The sequence below is a fragment of the Equus przewalskii genome, chromosome 14, assembly GCF_037783145.1.
Source record: "Equus przewalskii isolate Varuska chromosome 14, EquPr2, whole genome shotgun sequence".
Lineage (NCBI taxonomy): Eukaryota > Metazoa > Chordata > Mammalia > Perissodactyla > Equidae > Equus > Equus przewalskii.
In genome coordinates, this window is record NC_091844.1 from 10973848 (window position 1) to 10996368 (window position 22521).

Here is a 22521-nt window from a genome sequence, read left to right on the forward strand (position 1 = left end):
TTTCCTCCTGACTCATCTCATTCACAAATGCAGTGCACAAACCGCATACCATCTATTGACTGCTTATTGTATGTCGTCACATGTATTTTATCACTTAATCAACACAATAACCCTATAAGAGAGGAAAACGAGGTTCAGAGAGGTTAAGTAACTTTGCCAAGGTCACACAGCCAAGTGGCAAAGTTGAGATTAGAATGTCATTCCGTCCCATTTCAAAGCCTGCTTTCATCTACTCCGTGAAGCTGCCCTCTGTATTTTCATGTATGGCACCAATTAAAGCTACAGTTGAATAGGACATGGCTGAGGACTGAGTCATGTTTCATGCCACTGGAGACATGGTTCTGCTCCCCTTGGCCGCACTATGTGGGCATGGCTCTTTATTTCCAAACCACCTAACTGAATTTTTCCTCTAATCCCATAAGAGACCACTTACATCTCATCATCTTACATATAAGAGACCCTGGCAGAGGCCCTGCCACACTCAGGAAGCTACAATCCCCTGGCCTTCTAATATTGTGTACAGTCACGCGTCACCCAACAATGGGATATGTTCTGAGAAACTCATCGTTAGGTGATTTTTTTCGTTGTGCAAACATCATAAAGCCTACTGAAGGGGAACAAAATTTGCCACCTCAAAATGTGCTTCTTTGGGGCCGGCCCAGTGGTGCAGTGGTTAAGTTCGCATGCTCCGCTTCTGCAGCCCGGGGTTCACTGCTTTGGATCCCAGGTGTAGACATGGCACAGCTTCTCAAGCCATGCTGTGGCAGGCGTCCCACAGATAAAGTAGAAGAAGATGGGTATGGATGTTAGCTCAGGCCAATCTTCCTCAGCGGGGAAAAAAAGAAGAGAATTGGTGGTGGATGGTAGCTCAGGGCTAATCTTCCTCAAAAAAAAAAAAAAGTGCCTCTTTAACATGAAGATTATTTTAGGCTGATTATTTTTAAGAAACAAAAGACTCAGAAAGTTTTTCTTGTTACATCCCCCTTAACTGCCTAAAAGAATTCCGATAAAAGCTCCTGTCTCAGGAAATGAGCTCTCACCTTGGCATAACATGAACGAGGTGGCAGACAGGGAGGAATCTAGAAAAGCCTGTTTGTTGGGCTCCCCTCTGTGTTCTCTTGTTTCTGTGTGGCCAAACAAGTGCTTGTTTTCCAAATGTTTGCTCCTTTTCACCAGCCTACGAATTACCTTCGTTCCTTTTGAAGTCCCTGACTCTCCCCACCCCCATCATCTCCTCTTGTCTTCAGCTGAGGATGATATTTAAGGTGAGGGCTTTGGCCATTTTGGTGAGCTTGGTTTTCCTGGGTTTCTCCCATATATATATGTTATTAAACTCTTGTTTTTCTCCTGTTAATCTGTCTTGTATCATTTAATTCTTAGACCAGCCAGAAGAACCTAGAAGGGTACAGGAAAATCTCTTCCTCTCCTACAGTACTTACACAAACCTAGATGGTATAGCCTGCTACACACCCAGGCTGTATGGTACTGATCTTACGGGACCACAACCATATTTGTGGTTCATTATTGCTTGAAACATCGTTGCGTGGCACATGCCTGTACTATAAAGGTGGAATGCATGTTCCAAGGCATGTGGGTCAGTTATAGGAGGAGGAGGCAGGGGGATAGTCCCTGGATCCTAGCCGTTGTATGTGGGAAGCAACTGGCAGCTGGGCTGGCGCTCTGTCACAGCATGTGTGCCGGAATATCTGGAGGCAATCCCGAGGATAGAGGTGTTCTCTCCCACCAGGAGCTCCTCACGGAACTCTAGCCACCAAGCCGTCGTCTCAGCATTTCTGCCTAGCCTGCTTTCTGTTAGTTACGTGAGGGCACATCCTGAGACCAGATTTATTTGCATTAGCAGCAAAGGAATCAACGCCCGTGACATCAGAGCTGGTGGGCAGGCCAGGGGAGCAAAACTCACCCTGGATCCCAAAGCAGGCCTGCCACGGGCAGTAGTGAGAGCTGCCACAGGCGGGCTGGATCTACGAAGCCCACTGGAGGAGAAGGCGGTAGAGTAGGGAGCTGGGAGGCCTGGTTTGTTCAAATCTGTACCCCAGCACCTATTAGCTAGGTGTTCTCTGGGCTGGTCTCTTACCCTCCCTGAGTTTAAGTTTCCTGGTCTTCAAAAAGGGAAAAAGAAAAAATTGTTGATTACATATTTATTTAAGTATTGTTTAAAGACCCAAGCCCAGAAAGGCACATTTTGCTGAATAGGGAGAGCCTTATATGACGTCAGTTCAAAGGACTCAGGGGCGACTTTTCTTCCCCGAGCATCTCTCCACTTGTTTGTGGATGCCTGAAATTCTACCAGATCGATGTCCTTCTTCTTGCTCCAGAGTCCTTGTTGTTGTTAGTGCCCTTGAGTCGATTCCAGCTCCTAGCGACCCTGTGTACAGCAGAGGGAACCCTACCCAGTCTTTCTGCGCCATCCAGCACTGTATCAGACAAGGCTTCACTGCTATTCACAGGGTTTTTGTGGCTAATTTTTTTGGAAGTGGGTGGCCAGGTTCTTCTTCCTAGGCTGTCTTAGTCTGGAAGCTCTGCTGAAACCTGCCCACCATGGGTGACCCTGTTGGTATCTGAAATACTGGCATAGCTTTCAGCATCACAGCAACACGCAGCCGCCGCACGATGATAGTCGACAGACAGGTGGTGTGGTGATGGGGAAATGAACCCAGGTCACTGCAATGAGAGCACCGAATCTTACCCACTACCAGTCTTTACCCTCGTTAAATGCCCATGGGTATTTAAATAGTAAATCCAATTAGCTACTCCTCAGGGAAACTGATTTTACCAAGCAGATGAAGGGGGAGATGGGAAGAGAGGAGAGGAACTGAGTGTCTGAGGTGACATTCTGAGTCCCCAAGAACACACAGGCACTACTGAAAAAAGGAGGAACTTTTGGCAATCAATGCAAGAATGGGGATCTAGAACCTCTCAGGGAAACACAGGGGCAGGAAAGACGGCAGGCCAGGCCCTGTGCTGCCCAGAGTTGGCTGAGGGGCTGGGGCAAAGACTCGCCTGGGCCTTGGTCTCTGTGAGATGCGCAGGTCAGGCCAGGACAGCCCTGAAGCTGCCCTCCCACTTTCGAGCCCCCTTTGATTCTGGGTGGTGAGGAGGCCTTTGCAAGAAGAAGCCCGTGGAGTAGCAATTACCAAGAACAAGAGCAACTAGTGCAACACAATGAAGAGACTTTTTTGAAAGACAAGGTAATTTTCGACTTGTAATGCTCATCTTCTAAGTTTATTTATGAAGAGGAGTTCATGTCCACAAGGTAAGGTTTCTCCTGTCATTGGGAGAGGACAGAGGTTCTCATCAGAATGGGAAGTGGTAATTAACTTTGCACTCTGTGGAGCAGCTGGTGTCTTCCTCTGGTGACTTTGGGGACATGAGGGTAAACAGAAGTGACCTTCTAGAACAAGTGTGGGGAATAGATACCTTATTTTTCTTTTCCTCCTCCCAAGTCCTGAGGGACTTGAATGATTGGCGTACATCGCCATTGGCCACATGTGGCCAGGGCGCTGAAGTCAGTGCGCTTTTGTCTTGGGTCCTGGGGAAGCAGGCTGAAAGTGGTTTTCTTTGGCGATAATTGCTTTGGGCTCTGCTCAGGGAGCAGTATGAAGAAGGCTTCTCTTCTGCAGGACACAAATCCCTATGCCGCAAATCTCACCCAAAATAGCTCCACCAGGAGATTGCTCTGGGATGTGGGGTGCCCTGGGTCCTAGCTGCAATTCTCTGTAGCAGATTCTCAAGTCTCTCTCTATTGCATTATCTTCAAAAATATGCCAGACAACTCTTAAATAATTGAGTCAACTGAACAGATCTAAATAGAAAGGAAAAATGCAAGACATTTTTATTTCTGGTATTTTCAGGGTGTAAACAATTCTTTGTTTGTATGAGACATTTTCATCCTTTCCTATGACTCTTCACTAGGAAAATGATACCAATAATTTAAAAAGAGAAACAGAAACCTGCATGTCCAATTTGGTGAAAGCCCTGGGGGGCAGGGATGCCTTGGGGCTGGGGACATGGTAGCTCCTCCCTCTTGGGGCACTCAGCAAAGGGCCACACCAACACACAGGTTCCCAGCACAACTGCTTGAGGCCGTTCTTCAATAAATAAAAAGTGATTGATATTTAAGGACACACATTCTCAATTATTTCTCCCAAGAGCTTTCTAAAAGGATTGGAATTTTAAGGCAAAGATCTATGGTTTGTTCAAAAACCATTTCCTCCTCTAAAACAGTGATTGGAAACTTTAAAGTTTGATATGTATGTGCCAGAGTCCTTCTTTCTAATAAATCTCACAGGGAAAACTAGTTGGTGAATAGACAGATGCTGGGCTGTGCTGGGAAGCAGAGGAGGGGCCTGGACCCAGCCTCCCGGCCTGTGGCTGCTCCATCCCCAGCCTGAACACGCGTTCTCAATCCTTGGTGACGCTAAGGAACCCATTCTGGAAACTTCCATCTCTTCACCCACTCCTGCCTCCATAAGATAAAGCACATCTCTCTCATGAAGGAAGCATTCTTTCTCACTCTGCTTGTGAAATCTCTGAAGTGTTTCCACAGGATTCTGCATTAATCTGTCAACAAGCTTTCACTATGTGAATGGTCAGGCAAGGCCCCAACTGAGGCTTGGTGAGACTTGGCTGGTGGTCAGGCTGAGAAAGCATGTTTTGGACACAGGGAGGAAATGGCCAGTTCCAGATGTTGAGATAGCTGGGGCTACCTGAGGTCAAAGGAGGAGGAGACGTCTTCCCGCCTGGGTGACCAGAGAAGGCCCACAGGAGGGGAATCAATACCAAGACTGACAGTGAGTGGTGATTGACACTTATTACATGGCAGGGGCTGTGCCAAGAGCTCTAACCTCTTTAACCTCACTATAACCCTCTGAGGTCAGCACTAGTACAAATGAGAAAACTCGGAGAGGCTTGGAGTGGTTGAACAACTTTTGGGACCTGGTCACTTGCAGAGTCAGGGTTCGAACCCAGGCATTCTCACCCTGAGTCTGTGCTGTTAGTCATCATGCTGCTCAGGAAATAGGGGATAGAAAGGAGAAGTGAGGGCATTTTCTCACCCTCGAAGACAGCAAATAGCATTGTCAAAGGGCATCAATTCAGAGTCCCTGATCGTGTGGCTGACCGACCCCCTGAGTGTGCATGAACCAGTGTGAGCCCACAGAGAGTCTCCTGGAAGCTAGATGCCCACGGCTAGGTGTCTGTGTGGCTTAATGAGCTAGCAATTCATTTTGCAAAGAGTCGTCTTCCAAGAGACCTCGTGAGCCCTCTTGAACAGCCCACAAGTCAGCCTGGGTGTGTAGGTCGCTGGCTGAGGCAGAGCCAGGACAAGTCAGCTGGACTGGGGTCTTGTCTCAGCCTTGTCTGATCAAGCAGGAGTTCTGGGGAGGAGCCCTAGCCCACCGACTGGGCTGCCTTCTCCTCTTGAGCACCTCACTGGAAGGAGTCGGATTGAGACCCTGTTGCTGCCTTCTCTGCTGCAGGGAGTCTGGAAGCTCCGTGAGATGCTTAGGTCATGCCCCATTGAAGCAAAAGGAAGCAATGGCGCAAAGTTCCATTTTGCTTCAAGTTCTCTCTGATCCTGCCAGCCTCTGTCCTACTCCCATTGGGCCCGAGATCCCAGGAGCCCAATTCTGCTCAGTACTGATACGTCCAAGCTTGGGCCTTTTCTCCCCTCCACCCCAACCCCCTTTGCAGCCTCCCGTTCAAGGGGTTTTATTAGCTCTGATGTGGGAAAGAAACTACTAATGCATACCAAAGTTTTCATAGCAGATAGCTGTCATAATAGTGTTTTTTTTCTTTTAAATAAGGGGCAATGCCTTAACCTGAAGGAGCAAGTCCCTGGCAGTGGGACACGGTATTGACAGTAGGCCCGTTAGGAGAGAGAGATGTTAGTAGGGTGGGAATTTCTGATGCCTCTGAGTCATATCAAATTTCCCGGGGCCCCAGCACCAAGTTAAAATGGCTGGAGGGAATAAATATCTGTTGGGATGCTTTGTGCTTTTCCTTCCTTTGCCCGAGTCCCAAAAGGTGGGGTCCAAGGCTGTATAAGTTTGCAATAATAGGGATTTAATCTCTTTGGAAATTGTTGTCCATCACTTATTAGCAGAGTTTGCTAAGGAGCTGGGACCAAGAACCAAGACAGAGTAAAAACAAAAACAAATGTGCATCTGAGAGATGAAGTGACGTAACAAGCGAATGAGGAGAAATGATGGAGGAGGGTCCGGTGATAGGGATGTGAGACTGAGGGACTGTCATTGCATTTTTCGGCCATCAGATAATATGCAGCTATCATGGGAGGTTTTCAGTGTTATGTATGTAGGACAAAAATAACATAATTATTGGAAATAAAGTTTCCTATGGTTCAACTCAATCAACTCACTGAGAACTTAAGAAACATAAAACCTAAGTCCATTTGCACCAAATAGGTCCTCTTCCATTCACTCACTAGTATGCCAGGAGCTTGGAAAAGAATGCTGCTCCATTTTTTGCAGTCGAAGACACTGGGGCATGGAGAGGTTAAGTGAGTTTTCCCAGGTGTACTAGTAAGTTAGGAACAGAGCTAGAAGCAGAACCCAGATTTCCAGACAGCTGCCTGTGTTGGCATGTCATTGATGGGGCTGATGGCTCTGCTGCCAAGGCATGGCACTGCCTACAGGCCCATGAGCATGGCACGAATCCCGATCTTCCCCTGGAAGTGAGAGACAGGATGTCTGGTTTGTACTACGTCCCTAGTGCGCAGAACACACTCAGAGAAAGTCCAATAAATGTCTGATGTATACATGGGACAGTGTGGCACTTTAAAATCTTTGCAGTAGAATTTAGTCTGATGCATTTGAATCTTCAATTTGTTACCTTCCAGAAGTTATGTAACTTTTTAGCCTCATGTTTCCACATCTCTAAAAGGAGAATAAAAACTGCTTCAGTGTGGGTTGTGCAGATTAAGTGAGATGAAAAATGCAGTTAGCAGGAGCACTGTGAATAGCCCTCGCCCTCCAAAGGCTTTCTTTCCCCCACAGTCCGGATCAGCTATGGGAATAACTTCTTCCAGGCGTAAAATGAAAAGCCATCTTACCTGCTGAGGCCATTTTCAACGTGATCAAGATCTCTGTCCGTGGTGCTTACCGCAGAGTGGGCTGGGGAGGGGTGGGAGTACTGGGTGTTAATCTTGGCCATCTTCTTGATTTGTCACATTCAGCCACAAAGTGGTTGCTGAAACATGAATACAAAGCAGACATGTCATGAGGACAGGGAAGTAGCTGCAAACCCAGCTTGCTGTATGCAAGGGCTACTCCCCCAGGCAAGCCCTGCACACACGCCCTCCTCCAACTTCTCTCACAGTTCTTGCCACACTGTGTTTTAGTTGGGTGTCTCTGGGCTCTTTGTCCCAGGCTGAAACACAAACAAGGTCCTTTCCTCCTTTGTATAGGGTGCCATGCCGAAGAGCTGCTCAAAGTTAAGTGCTGATCCAGCCAATGAATGACTGAAAGGCCAAGTTGGTACCCTATGTAAGAAAGCTAAAATCCTCATGATTCTCTGGAATGATGCAATGTCCCTCGTCACTCTGGTTTTCTCACTTACTTATTTTTATCTTATAATTTTGCATGTTTTAGTAGCTCCCCAAATCCTGTTTTAAAACAAAGCATACAAAAACAAATAATACTTGGCATTCATAGAACCTTTACAATGCAATGTTAAACCCAATACACATTTCATCTCATAATCCTCACAATAACCTCATTAGATAATTATGATTTTTATTCCATTTAAAGATGACCAAGTTGAGACTCAGAGGTGTTAAGCAGTTTGTCCAGCCAAAGAAATAGGTAAAACCTGTTGATGGCATGCTCCCTGTGCTAGAAATCAGACCACGAATCCTTTGCCCTCAACAAACATTAGAAGGGGCCCCTGTGATTGATGAGAAAAGAAAGCTGATGCGAGTGTGGGGCTCGTTTGATGAAAGCAAAGACTGGCCAGTTCAATGATTTCCTATCAAAATCTTCCCGGTAGGAGATAAATCCCTGAGGATGGATTCTCTGCAACAGACAAGCACAGGTTGCGTCGAGCAGCCACATGGCGTAAATGTGTCAGATGTCAGCAGAGATGACTCCAGAGAAAGATGGTGATTCCTAGAAATAGCCCAGTGACTCACTCCAGGACTAAATTAACTTCACATCCAAAAGAAGGTCAATGCAAGGGGCCTAGAGCCCTGAACCCAAGCAACCAACGTAGGTATGGTTCCTGCTCACCAAGATCAACTCACCAGGAGTTACTCAGTGGCTGCCCTGGATCATCAGGTCCTGCTTCATCTGAGGTTTGATAGTATAAGTCTATGATTTAAATTTTACAATTTTCTCAGTAGGTCAAAAATGGTTTTGATTTTTAAAAATTTTATTTATCTAACAGTTAGTGAGTTTCTGGTTGATTATAGGAGATACAAAGAAATATAAGACAAAGACTGTTCTCAAGGACCTTACAGGCTAGTGGGGCAGATGATGGATACCAGAGGGTCCTGCAGGCTGTGCCAAGGGGCTTGGGCTCTACCCTGAGCCCAGGAGGGATGTGATCAGATGTGTAAAGGCCACTCTGGCTGCACTGAGGAGGACATATCCAGGGAACCTGAATGGGTGTGAAGTGAGCACTAAAAGGGAGAGAGAATAGTGGCCTGAACTAGGTTTGTGGTAGTGAATCAGATACATTCAAAAACTACCAAATGGAGAGAATCTCCAGGACATGATAATTGATCAGGTATAAGGGGTGATGAAGCGGGAGGTGCCGAGCATGATGTCCTGACTGCTGGCTTGGGTAGGTGGTGGTGCCACGCACTGAGGCAGGGAACTGGGAGGAGGAGCAGATTGGAGGAAGAGAATGATTCCAGTCTGAGACGTCTATGGAAACTTGAGAGCCAACTTGAGAGCCAATGAGAGTCTTCCATTAAAAGCAATAAACCCAATTTGAAATCATCCATCCTACACTTTTTTAGAGAGCACTTACCATAATAGTGCCAGGCAATGAGCAAAGAGGTAGGGTTTTATCAGAGAACAATATGCAGTCTGTACTCAAGGAGCTCACAGACCAGCGGGATCTGCAACAAGCTTTAAAGAAGTTTTGGGACTGTGTGGAAAAACTATCAAATTGCTCTTCTTTGTACATTTCCAGGAAAATTGCACCAGATAGAGAAAAAGTTCATTGTCTCCAACCTGTGCCCCTTCCCTCAGTCTCCTTGGTCATACCTCCACCCTGAGCACAAAACCTGGCCCCAGATCATTGTACAGAGGCAGCACTTCCGGCCCCTCACAGACCTGCCTCCTGTGAAGGGCCACTATATGCCAGGCACGGGGCAGCTGTTTGTGGAATAGTTTCTCTTTTAATCCTCACAACCTTCCCTTTTGCAACTGAAGAAACTGAACAGGTGAGTAGTAAGCTTGACAAAGATCTGTCTGACTCCGTGGCCTATGATCTAAAGTGAACGGGTGGCAAAGAACTGGCATTGCCTTTTGGCCTGAGCAGAAGTGGTCCCTCTCTGCCTGGGGCCCCGTGCTTTAATGGGCCACACTCTCGCCCTCCTCCAGCCACATCCCTCACAATGGATTGAGAAACTCATGAGGCCAAAGGTATATGCCCACCCAGAACCCTGCCTCCTGCTCTAGACTATGCTCTGAGTGCCCAGAACCCCCAATTCTCTGCCCAGGAGGCTCTGGATTGGTTCTAGAGCCTGCCTAGGCCTCTTCACAGGCATGTGTTCCTGAGAGTGGCCCTAGTGTGCACTCCTCTAGGCCTCACGTGGCCCAGGAGCAGCTGTTTGTGAGGGAGGGGTGAATGGAACTTGGAGGTGTAGGCAGGTTGTCCACATGCATGTGTGAAAAGCCCCTATGACATGAGGTAGACCCAGGGCTAGGCAGAGAAGAGCCACGGGTCTGGGAGGAGAGATCAAATCTCCCGATGCCATCACGTTCGGAGGCCGAACTCAAAGTGGGCTGAGAAGTCTCGATTTGAACCTGGTCTCCAAGTCTTTGTGGAAGTGATGTGCAAGATAGGAAGATAGGCTATGTTTGACTTAGCAATGTGCCGGCTCGGGATCTGTAATGGGCATCTCTTGCCCTCTACCTCACATCCTTCCTGCCCATCCTTCAGTCCAGCTGTTACTATGGTAACCAGCTGCATCCTGGGTAGCCCAGTAGCACCTTGCCTCAGCTACACTGTGGATTGTCCACCTTCTTCCCTGGAGCTTCCCTGCTTCCCCCAGGGAGCACCTGCTGGGACCATGTCAGCCAATCTGACACACATATATACCTAGAAAAGCTGGGAGTTAACCTACCATGGGAAACCCTTGACTAACGGAATCTAGGAACCATGAGTAACTGTTTCCCTCTTCTATTTCTCACAAAGATAATTCACAGGTACATTCTACACGGTCTTTTGGAGAAGCCCTAGGGATCAAGGATCAAGGGTCAAGACAGTTGCCCAGAGTGGCGATCAGTTTGACAATGTACAGTTGGGGTAGTTTTCCCTTCTTCCCTTGTTCTTTCTTCCAAGGCCTCTACTCCTCCTTGGAATCGCTCCCCAAATAGCCTGCCTGCCACATGCCCTTGTCCAAGTTTCTGTTTTTTCGTGGGGGAGGGGATTACATCTGTTTAGAGAACATTTTTTAGATATTTAGATACATGGTAAGAGAGCCATGTGTGCTCTTGACCCAGGCTCATCCAGAGTTAGAAGTAAATCTAATTTCCTTGTGAATTCTGTGTTCTTAATCCAGGAGAATGATGTTGGGTAGCACAGGGCAAAATGTACACCATTAAAGGGAAACATTAGTTTAAGATAAGTCATAAATCTTTTTTCCCCAGTTGTTTCATAAATGTCACGAGTGTCTTTTTTAAAAAATTGCTTAAAAAAATCAGGATCCAAATAAGTTCTATATATTCTGATTGGTTGATGTATCTCATTGGTATTTTTTCATCTAAAATTTTCTGTGCATTTCTCTTCTTTCTCTTTGTGTAAGAAACATAATTGTTTGTACTATAGTTTCCTATAATGGGGATTTTTGCCGGTTCCAACTCTACAATGTTTCCTGTAAATTGGCAGTTGTACTCAGAGGCTTGGTCAAATTTGGGTTCAACTTTTTTTTTGTTCAATTTTTTTTTGCAAGAATATTTCTTTGGGTGATTTTCACAGCCATTGACGATCATTGCCTAGATCCATGAATTCATTAGGAGCTGCAAACAGTTGGTAGTCTATCATTCCTTCTTCATCAGTTAGCTGAAATGTTCTTAAAAAAGAAAATTTTACTTATTATTTGGCTGCTCAGTGGTGCAGTTCATACAGGAGAGGCCGGATAAACATTTAATTCTTTCCCTTTAAGTGTTTAAGTCATGACATCCTAAAAGATTCCCTTACTGTCCTATGCGTTTCCACATCTCCTCGCCCCCATAAACACTAGGAGCACTAACAAATGAGACTATGAAGTTACAATCAGCCATCCTGAGGCTCTGTTGAAAATGAAAACCGCCGTCCAGCCAGGGCCCCCTGAGTATGAGGCATTTTCATATCCATTACTTGCTAATCCTCAGGAATCCCAAGAGGTAATAGTGATGTTGATTTTGTAGATGAGGAAACGCAGGCTTGGGTCTGTCTGACCCCGAAGTCCATGTTGTGTGTGTTTGGTTTATCACACTCACTGCAGGAGATTAGAAATGCACAAATATAATTTTAATTTTCAAGCACAGGCAGAAGATACATCCTGCCAACTAGCAGGGTGACTTTGAAGTGGACCCCGGCGGGAGGAGAGGAGTGGTTTATGAGCATCTCCCAGATGAGTGTGTGTTTCCTAGGGCTTGATTGGGGAATTAAGAACATACCATATCAGACAATTCTCATTTTCTTTACAACATTACTAAATCCAATATGTTTTCTTCTCCCCGACACACTTATTGGCTCCTTCAATGTCGCAGATATTGTACCTGGCCCTGAGGATTATGAAGATGAAGGAGATAGGTCCCTGCCTTTGAAAGCACAAAATTGCATGGGGGAACCAGGCACATAAACAGTGGGTAGGATAGAGAGGTGCTGAAACACAGATAGAGGCATGATGGGGAGCAATGTGGATAGTGGCGGACTAACTCTGCTTCAGGGGCTACTGAGGTCAGAGGAGGCTTCCCAGGTGAGGAGCAATCACAGTTTTTCTTTAACATTATTCAACATTTAGCACGCATCGGCCATGTAGCACCTTCCAGGATTTAACTGTGATTTTTGTGCTCTGGTGCATATCTTTAACCCTCTCTCATTATTCTTGGCCTGGACACCTAGGAAGACCAGGACTCTATCACAGCTCACCTGCATTCCAGTTATTCTTGTACTTTTCTCATTCCTTTATTAACTCCAAAAGCCTTGAAGGCAAGAAGCATTTCCTTCCACTTAAAAAATATTTTATCCTCCCAAACACCCAGCATATACAAATGGCAGGCAATAAAAAGTAGGTGGCATAAATGGAGGAGGGACAGGTAATTGTAATGATGATACTGATAATAACAACAGTATATTCACTGAGCATTTACTCTTTGCCTGGTACTGTTCTAATAGCTTTAAATGTGTGTTAACTCATCTGACCTCCACAACGCTCCCATGAATGAGTCACAGTGCACATTTCTATCCTGCTTCAAAACGGAGAATTTATGAGGGAGAGAGCAAGTGACAACAAAGGAGATCAAAATATGTGAAGCCATTTGCTCTAAACTAAAATGTGCTTCTGGAAAAAAGTTTTGGTCCCACTCATGATGACTAACTCTTTATACTAAAAAGAGTATTGTCTATGCTCTATCTTCTTTTTTTATTATGGCTTAAACATGAAAACCAGTCCTGGTTCAATTTGGGTCATTTGAAACATTATCATTTTCTGAGCCCTGAATGTAGCTTAGGCAACAGAGAGGTGCCTACAGCCCAATATGCATGCTCCTCAAGCCCACTGGAGGCCTTTCTGAATTATCACTGTCCTTGGTTATGACTCCTATTCAGTCAGGGGCTGGCAGGTCCCATTAGTGAGGCACCAAGTCTGGACACAAAGCCATGCCAAACAAACCAAAACCCCAACCAGGGGAGAGCCCCCTGTCTTTTTAAATTTTTTATTTTATTTTATTTTATTTATTTATTTTTTCTGCTTTTTCTCCCCCAAATCCTCCCAATACATAGTTGTGTGTGTGTGTGTGTGTGTGTATATATATATATATATATATATTTTTTTTTTTCTTTAGTTGTGGGTCCTTCTAGTTGTGGCATGTGGGACACCGCCTCACCGTGGCCTGAAGAGCAGTGCCCATGTCCGTGCCCAGGATCCGAACCAGAGAAACACTGGGCTGCCGAAGCAGAGCACGCGAACCCAACCACTCAGCCACCGGGCCGGCCCGGGAGAGTCCCCTGTCTTGACGGACAGGCATGCTTGACCCAGGCCTCCATTTTCTGCTGCTGAAACGAATCAGTTTTACCACTGGGGGTCTTTGATCTTCTCAAAAGGAATATCTCTCTGGGTTTCTTCCATTTCTGTCCTCCACAACTCAACTTTCACAGCATCACTCTGGGCAAAAGCACTCAACAAATTCTCAGTACATATGAGGTTGGACAGGTTCACTTTGTCAAATTAAACTCTAAAGATAAGTCAATAACTCCCATAAGGTCCACATGCCTTGGAACTTTTTTCTAAAACCCACTTCTAATCTCCTTTCCCTTCTTCCCCTGTCCCATCTGAGCACTGCAAGGTAGAGGGAAAACATCCAACGCTAAGTCACTTACTCACTCCAAGAGCTGAGAGGCAGCTCACAGAGCAAACACAAGGAGCAAAACAGGCATAACTATGCCCACTGATGACGGGTGTGTGTTTTCAAGCCATCCTAGGCTTATGTACGGGGAAAACCCTGAGTAAAATATCTTTTGTTTGAGACAAACAACATTGGAAAGACAATATGGGTGGTCGAGGGCACTGTAGTGAGAGAAAGAAGAGCTGGATTCTCTTCTCAGCTCAGCCTCCAATTTGGGCAAGTGAACCAGCACTTGAGTTTCTTCATCCAATGATGGACATGGACTTATTGCAAATGAAATCTTCCACAGAAACCCACTGCATAAAACATTCACTTGTATATTTTATTTAAGTGCATTTGATAACTTTTATAAAGAGATTCAGTGAGACACAAGTTAATTTTGATGATTAATGTGTGGTATGGGATATGTGTCAATGCTGTCTTTATTTGGGTTTTTCAGATATTTAAATATATATTTAAAAAACTCCCTTAAAACGTGTACAGAACACCCTAGGGAACTCTGTGGAACAAAGTTGAAAACGAAGGTCCAACTAATAGTTAAAGGTCCTTCCATTCCAGAAGTTCCACGATGGGACAAAATTCTACAGTGCAAATGTTGTACCTGATGGTCCTCTCATATTTTGTGTGTGAATGTGATCCTATGTGGAGGAAATGAAAATACTCCTGAGATTAAAAAATGGGAAAGGAAAAAACTATATAATGTTAATATTCTCCGGACATGATACAATATAAGTAAAAACTACTGGAATACCAGAACTTATGTGAGAGAGCACTTTGAAAATTATATTAATATGCAAAGATCCCCAACAAAATACTAACAAACCAAATCCAGCAAGGTATAGAAAGGATTTTACACCATGACCAAGTGATATTTTTTCAAGGAATGCAAGGTTATTGTAACATCTAAAGTCAATCAGTGTAATACACCATATTAATTAGAACAAAGGGTGAAAACCACACGATCATCTCGGTGGACACGGAAGCAATTGACAGAACTCAGCATGGTTTCATGATAAAAACAATCAACAAACTAGGACTAAAAGGGAACTTCCTCAACCTAATAAAGGGCATCTATGACAAAACTACAGCTAACATGATACTTAAAGGTGAAAAGACTGAAGGCTTTCCCCCTAAGATCAGAAACAAGACAAAGAGGTCCACTCTTATCACCTCTATGCAACATTGTACTACTAGCCAGAGCGATTAGGCAAGAAAAATAAAAAGATTCAGATGGGAAAAGAAGAAGTAAAGCTATCTCTATTTGCAGATGACATGATCTAGTATATAGAAAACCTTAAGGAATCCACTAAAAAACTATTAGAATTAATGAACGAGTTTAGAATTGTGGCAGGATACAAGATCAGCATAAAAAAAATCAACTGTATTTCCACACACCAGTAATAAATAGTAAGAAAATGAAAAAAAAATCCCAGTTTTAATAGCAGCAAAAAGAATAAAATACCTAGAAATAAATTTAACCAAGGAAATGGAAGATTTTGTACACTGAAAACTATAAAACATTGTTGAAAGAAATTAAAGAAGATACAAATAAATGGAAAGATATCTCCTGCTCATAGATTGGAAGAATTAATATTGTTAAGATGGCAATACTCCCCAAACTAATCTACAGATTAATGCAATCTTTATCAAAATTCCTGCTGGAATTTTTGCAGAAATTGACAGGCTGATCCTAAAATTTACATGGAAATTCAAGGGACCCAGAATAGCTAAAACAATCTTGAAATTTTGAAAAAGAAGAACAAAGTTGGAGGACTCACACTTTCTGATTTTAAAACCTATTACAAAGCTACGGTAATCAAGATAGTGTGATGCTGATGTAAGAATAAGAGATAAGTCAATGGAATAGGATTGAGAGTCCAGAAATAAGCCCTCACATTTATGATCAATCGATTTTTGACAATGGTAACAAGATAATTCGGTAGGGGAAAGAATAAATATTCTCTTCAACAAATTTTGCTGGGACAACTGGATATCCACATGCAAAAGAATACACACCATGCACAAAAATTAACTCAAAATGGATCACAGACTTAAATGTAAAGGCTAAAACTATAAATTTCCTAGAAGAAAACATAGAAATAAATCTTCATGATCTTGGATTAGGCAATGATTTCTTAGATTTGACACCAAAAGCACAAGTAACAAAAGAAAAAATAGATTAGACTTCATCAAAATAAAAAACCTTTGCGTCAAATGATACCATCAAGAAAGTAAAAACGCCACCCAGAGAATGGAAGAAAATAATTTAAAATCATATACTGGTAAGGGACTTGTATTTAGAATATATAAGGAACTCTTTTACAGCTCAATAATAGAAAGACAAGTAACTTCATTAAATAATGGGCAAAGGATTTGAATAGACATTTGTCTGAAAAAAGATATACAAATGTTCAACAAGCACATGAAAAAATCCTTAATATATTTAGTCATGGGGAAATGCAAATCAAAATCATGGTGACATACCACTGCGTACTATCTACAACGGTTATAATAAAATAACCAGATAAGAAGAAGTGTTGGTAAGGATGTGGAGAAACTGGAATCCTCATATACTATTGGTGGGAATGTAAATGGTGTAGCCACTTTGGGAAACAGTTGGAAAGATCCTCAAAATGCTAAACATAGAGTTACCATATGACCCAAGAATTCCACTCCTAAGTGCATATATACCTGAGAGAAATAAAAACATCCATCCACACGACAGTTTGTACATGAATATTCATAGCAGCATTATTCACAATAGCCAAAAAAGGGGAAAGAACCTAAATGTCTATCAATTAATAACTGGATAAGCAAAATGTGGTATATCTACATAATGGAATGTTATTTGTATGGAATATTATTAGGCAACAAAAAAGAATAAAATATTGATACATGCTACAACACATGGATAAACCTTGAAAACACTCTAAGTAGAAGAAGCCAGACAGAAAAGGCCACATATTGCATGATTCCATTTATATGAAATGTCCAGAACAGGCAAATCCATAAAGACAGAAAGTAGATTAGTGGTTGCCAGGGGTGAGAGGTGGGGGAAAGTCAGAGAAAAGAATGACTGCTAATGGCTACAGGATTTCTTTGCGGGTGTTGAAAAGTTTTAAACTTATGTTGTGGTGATGGTTGCACAACTGAGAATATACTAAAAATCACTGAAATGTATACTTTAAATGGATGCCTTTTATAGCAAGTGAATTATATATAAAAAAAGAAGTAATGTTAAATCTAAAACCAAAACACTTTCAAAATGCAAAATTCACAGTGTCTGCTACAAGGAACTCACAAAATATAAATGTAATAAAGGGGAGAGATGTCAAACTATCACAATAATGATAATCATCATCATCATCACATTTTTGAAGGCTTACACTATTCCAGGCACTGCTCTACACGAATTAATTTATTTAATCCTCACAATAATCCCGTGAGGTAGGTGCTATTATTATCCTTATTTTATAGATGAGCAAAACAAGGTACACAGTTCACACAGCCAGGACTATAGAAGGCTATCTAATTGTAGAGCCGGCAGGCTTAATCCCCTGCCTCTCAAGAAACAAGGCCAATTTCTGGGACCAGTAAGTATCAAAGCTTCTTTCATCTGCCCAAGAAAGATTCAAGAGGGCAGCTCAGGTCTTAGAGCACGAGAGCGTGTCCGGTTGTGCTCAGGCTTGAGCCTCCAGGTGATGAGAGGACGTGGAGGTCAGAATCCCCCCTCCCTTTTCTGTGGAGCCCGGGCAAACCCAGGAATGTCCCTGAACCAAGAGAAAGAGAAGGACGCTGAGTTAGAAGAGTTGAGTCTTGTTTCCCAAGGAAACCTCTGAATGGCTGTGAGGTAGAGTTCTCCCTCTTCTGAACTCGACACATTTTTATAACACCAGCAAAGCAAAGGGAAGCTTGCATATTGCCAGCTGCAGATTTTCAATTCCGGCCTGAGAAGAAAAATTAACACTGTTCCCAGGAACAGGAAGAGATTTGGGGTGAAAGAGAATGCACTGAAATTGTAACAAGGTTATCAATTATGTTATTCAACCACCAGACAGAGGCCTATCTCATGCCTAGAAAGTGTCTTGGTCTGCTGCGGAGATGACTCAGAATTAGTGGGACTCTGGTTTCCTCCTTGCTAAGTGTACTCAGTTTCAAAATAATTGTTTTGCAATAAGATTCAGCTGCTCAGGTTGAGATTCCAAAGGATGAAACTGCTTTCCAGATGTTGCTAGAGCTGGAGATCCCAGATCTCTGTAGCCTGTGGTATAGATGCTTAACCCAGAACTCCATCAGTTCCCCCACCCCCAACCCCTGATACACACACACACACACACACCTAGAGCCAAGAAGGACAGTCAGGGGACCTCCTTTTTTCCCCCAAAGACCTGTTTCACCAAGCCTAGTTGCAGGCACAAGAGGTAAAGTGTTTTTTATCTTAATTAACTTCGGGGATGTGACTATAAAAGTAATATACTGTCATCACAGGAAATGATAAGATGGCTGTATCTAACTTTGAGCACTTGCCATGTCAGGCACTATGCTAAGGAATTCACACCAGTTACTTCATTTACTCCTCCCGAGAACCCACTGAACAGGTATTATAACTACTACTTCCAATTTACATGTAAAGAAACTGAGACTCAGAATGGTTAGATAACTTATTCAAAGTCACCCAGTGGCAGAACCGGGGAACAAAAGTGTGTTTGAGTTTAACCCCCTACGCTGCATTACTATAATACAAGATGAAATGTGTGGAGTCCTGCAAAGGAGGACAAAAGAAACGCTCTGGGGTCAGATGAGGTCCAGGGCGCAGGCAGTGTGAGGATGCAGCATATCCAGGGAAGAGTTTTTCTTGGTACCAAACTAACTGGAGCGGCACCACCCCAACTACTCCCAAATACACTCTTCCTCTCCCAAGCCCCTGTCCTGGTTAACGCTATGCATGACACCTGGAGCCAGCTGATCACGCAGCTGAGACTCGTCATGCTGTCACTCCTCCCTCTCCCTCACATCCGCAGATCCAACGTCACCAAGCCTTCTGTTACACCACCAACGACCTGTCCCCTCTGTCTCCTTTCACTCCTTCATTCACTAAGTCAGAAGTGGACTGAGCACTCAGCACATGCCGGGGCTCTACCAGGCAGGTGGGTATGGTAGTGAACAAGCCAGAGGCAGCTCCTGGCCTCCTCAAGTTCTGCTCCCATCTTTGTCCGAGGGTTGTCCCCCTCCCCAGGATTGTTGATATAATTCCCTTTGCTCATCTCCCATCTTCAGTCTTGCCTCTGCAACCCATCCAAGGCCTGGCACTTAGGAGGTGCTCAATAAATGAATCTTCCACACTGACACCAGCATCTTTCTAAAAGGTAGTTTTAATCATGTCACTCAGAAACTTTCAGGAGTTGCCTATTTTGTTCAGCATACAGTCTTAGCCTGACACTCAAGACTTTTCGTAACCTGGACCGTATCAGCCTCAAGGGGACGATCCATTTAAACCAAATTACTCACTTTTCCTTTAAGTGTGCCGTGAATTTTCTCGCCTCACCTATTGGCAGCGTCTGCTCACCAAAGCTCGCCCTGTGCTTCCTGTACATGCCAGTCTCCCTTCCAGGCCAGGTGGGGCCGACTCTGGCTAGAGGATTCCTCCCACAATGCAGGGTCCCCCAGTGCCTCATAACCTCAGGCACTGCATAAGCAGTGGGCTAAGCCATGGAGATATTCCAAGTCTATATGTTACCACAGTAAAGCCTATCCTCTTCTGACCAAGCCACACGTCGTTGCTTCGGTTAGTCCATCTGCCTAGAGAGAGGTTTCCTCTCTTGCTCACCAGTTGAAATTCCCTTCATACTTCAATTTTCACTCCAATATGACCTCCCCTGGGACGCCCTCCCTGACCAGGGGTCAGTCTCTCCCTCCTCTCTCTACCCCAGGGCACTGTTATCACTTCTGTTTCAGCCCAGGGCACAGGCCTGCTGACAGGGGCTGTAAGGGCTTGTCTCTCACACTACAGGGTGATGTCCAAAGGGCAGGGACTGTGTCTGTTTGGTTCTGTTTCCCCCAAAGAAGGTGGTCTGTGATTTGTACTCAGGAGTAGTGAGTGTGCAGCCTACATGAATTAGGTCAGAGGGAGAACATTTACCCCCTGGTCCCAGTGTATGCAGTTGGGGGATGGAGGAAAAAGCTTGACACCTCTCAGTCAGGAGGCCCCCGTGGCAGGGATTAGAGAGGGTTTCAGATGACCAGGCCGCTGGGGGGTAGGAAGTGGGTCGCAGAGCCTGGTTACTGCCGTCCCTCCCGACTCCCGCAGGAAACCCGCACGCAGCCAGGGAGCTAGCAAAGAGCCTTTGCAGCTTCCAATGTTTACCTCCTGGGTGTCATGGCGACGGGGGATTGGTCTCTATGGCAACCCCATTATTAACCAGACACAGCGACCGCTGGCAGATAGTGAATGAGGACAGAAGAGGCAGAAAAACAGGTGCATCAAAGGCAAGGGGCACACGCAGCCCCGCCCCAAGTCCCAGCGAAAGTGACTGAGCTCTTGCGCTGACCAGCCAGTTACACAGGGAGCCACCTTCCACCTTCTGCCGCCCAACGAGGACCCCATACATGACTGAACAGAGGCTGAAGGGGAAGTGTGTGCGCTTGGGCATTTATATGAAGTAAGGGGAGTTCTTGTCTTCCCCGCCCCCAGCCCCACCAAAGGAGGTCCCACTAGCGCAGTGGAGTCCCAGCTGGGTTCCCTGACTTGGCGGAATCCGGGACTTTGGCATACAAGACCTGGTTTGGAGAGCGACAGTAATAAGGGGCCCCTCCCCTCTCCCGGCCCAACTTTCCACTGCCGCCTCCAACTATTTCTCACTTAGGAAGTATGTGAGCCCATCGCCAGACAACGATATTGTTGCTCGTTTTTATGAATGAAAGTGTGGGTGTGTGAGTGTGTGTGTGTGCGGGAGTGGGGTGGGGGTGCTGACGGACAGTCCACAGAGAAAGTTAGGGATCTGGGCTGCCCACTCCGGGATGGAGCCTGAAGCCAGGTGGGGGGCCATTGCCTAAGGGATTGGGGTGCTAAGGACTGTGCCGCTGACCCCGGATTCTGGAAGACTTGGTGTAGAGCGTCCACAGTCTGGTTGTCGGGTTTCCAGCCCAGAGTTTGCACCCGCGGGGCCGCCTTGCGCGGAGGGTCCTGGGCAAGCGGACTGAGTGTCCGAAGCACCCCGTTCGCAGCCAAGGAGGCCCGGCCGCGGGCTCTTGGTCCGCTTTGCTCTCGCCCCCTTCATCCTCGGCCTTACGCCGCGTCTAGCTGTAGATACCTGCTTCAGAGTGACAAAGTTTAAAATCTCCCTGACGGCGTAAAATATGGCAGCTGTGAATTGGGGAATTACCAGGGGAGAAAAGTGAAACAGTCCCTCCGTGGCCCCTCTCCCCCAGCCCCAGCCTTCGTCCCGGAGGCCCCAGCGCCTCGCCGGCGGACCCCGCCCCCTCCGGGCGCCAGGAGTTGGGGTGTGGGCTGAGCTGGGGAGAGTAACCCAAGCACAGAGAGCTGGTATGGTTATCTGGTTAGGGGATTGCAAAGGATCAGAGGGCCCGCCGCCCCCTGTTCTGCTACATGAGCACTAAGTCCCGAGGCCGCTCGAGGCCAAGATCGCGGGTTATGATTTTATCATTAAAAAAAAGTGACTGCTCACTCCCCTAAGAATTTCAATTCCCCGCCTCCTCCTCAGCCCACCTGTCTCTTTGGCTCCCCAAGGCAGAGTAGGGTCTGGCGGAGGCAGTCCCCTGACCCCAATCCGCTGCTCTCCTTGGATCTCGCTGTCCCCAAGCTGCGGACACAACCTCCCCACGCGCGGCGTGGACCGGGGGAGACTCTGCGCGGGTCCCCAACCTGGAGCGGGGGCCGTGAGGCGGCCAAGAAGCCCCTTCCCGGAAGGTCGGCCCTGGAGAAGCGGGATGCGGCCTCTGGGTACAAGGTGTCTTGGGGAGGTGTCCTGGGGTGGTGTCGCAGCTGGACCCCCTTTCCCTCCCCAGCGGGAGTTAGCCCGGCTCCTGTCTCCTGCCCCGACGGCTCAGCCCGGGTCGGCCCAGCGCGGCTGCGAGACGTGAGTAAAAAGAGGTGCGATAGACTTGGGGGGCACAGGTGACAGCTTCTTGTCCTTTGATCCCAGCTGGAGGGGGAGTGTGTGTGTGTGCCGGGGTTGGGAGAAGAAGCCACAGCTGGCGCTTACTTTCTGCCCGTTTCTCTCCGGCCGCGCCGCGGCCCGTTTCAGCACCGGGAGCTGCGGACAGCGCCGCGCGCGTCCTTGGGCTCCGAGGCCCCACTCCGTGCTGGTACTTTTTAAATCCACCTCCCGGCTGGAGTCTGTGTCCCCAGCACACTTCCCAGCGCCCCAAGAACTCCTAGCTCAAGAACCCCTAAAATCCTTACCCCGCCAAAGTGTGAGCTCTCTGCGGCGCGCCTCCGTCTGGCAGAGCTTCTCCTCGCTCCCTCCGGGTTCTGGGTAGCGGCTCCGGCCTCGCTCCCTCCCCCACGCTCCGGCCCCAGGACCCTCTGCGGACGGCGGAAGGAGCCTGTTGCCTCCCTCTCTCTGGGAAAGTCAGGTGAGGCTCTGGAGCCTCAAAGGCGGTCCCGGAAGAGGCAGAAGGCACTCTTTCATATCACCATCCCCTCCAAGGGAAGAGGGGGCGAGCCAGGAACAAGACAGCA

At 46.1% G+C, this 22521-nt stretch overlaps 1 protein-coding gene across 2 annotated transcripts in view; it reads right to left on the bottom strand.

Moving 5' to 3' along the window:
- CNGA3 (cyclic nucleotide gated channel subunit alpha 3) overlaps positions 1-22493 on the bottom strand; it is a 45694-nt gene extending 23201 nt beyond the window's left edge. The window contains exons 1-2 of one of the 2 annotated variants that reach the window (XM_070573526.1): positions 22243-22493; positions 7091-7227 (exon numbers count right to left, since the gene is read on the bottom strand). In XM_070573526.1, the coding sequence (XP_070429627.1) occupies positions 7091-7191 (101 nt within the window). In that variant the 5' untranslated portion in view covers positions 7192-7227; positions 22243-22493. The remainder of the gene's footprint in view (positions 1-7090; positions 7228-22242) is intronic. The other variant, XM_008525274.2, reaches the window with a different exon arrangement.
- Positions 22494-22521: the final 28 nt, after the last annotated feature.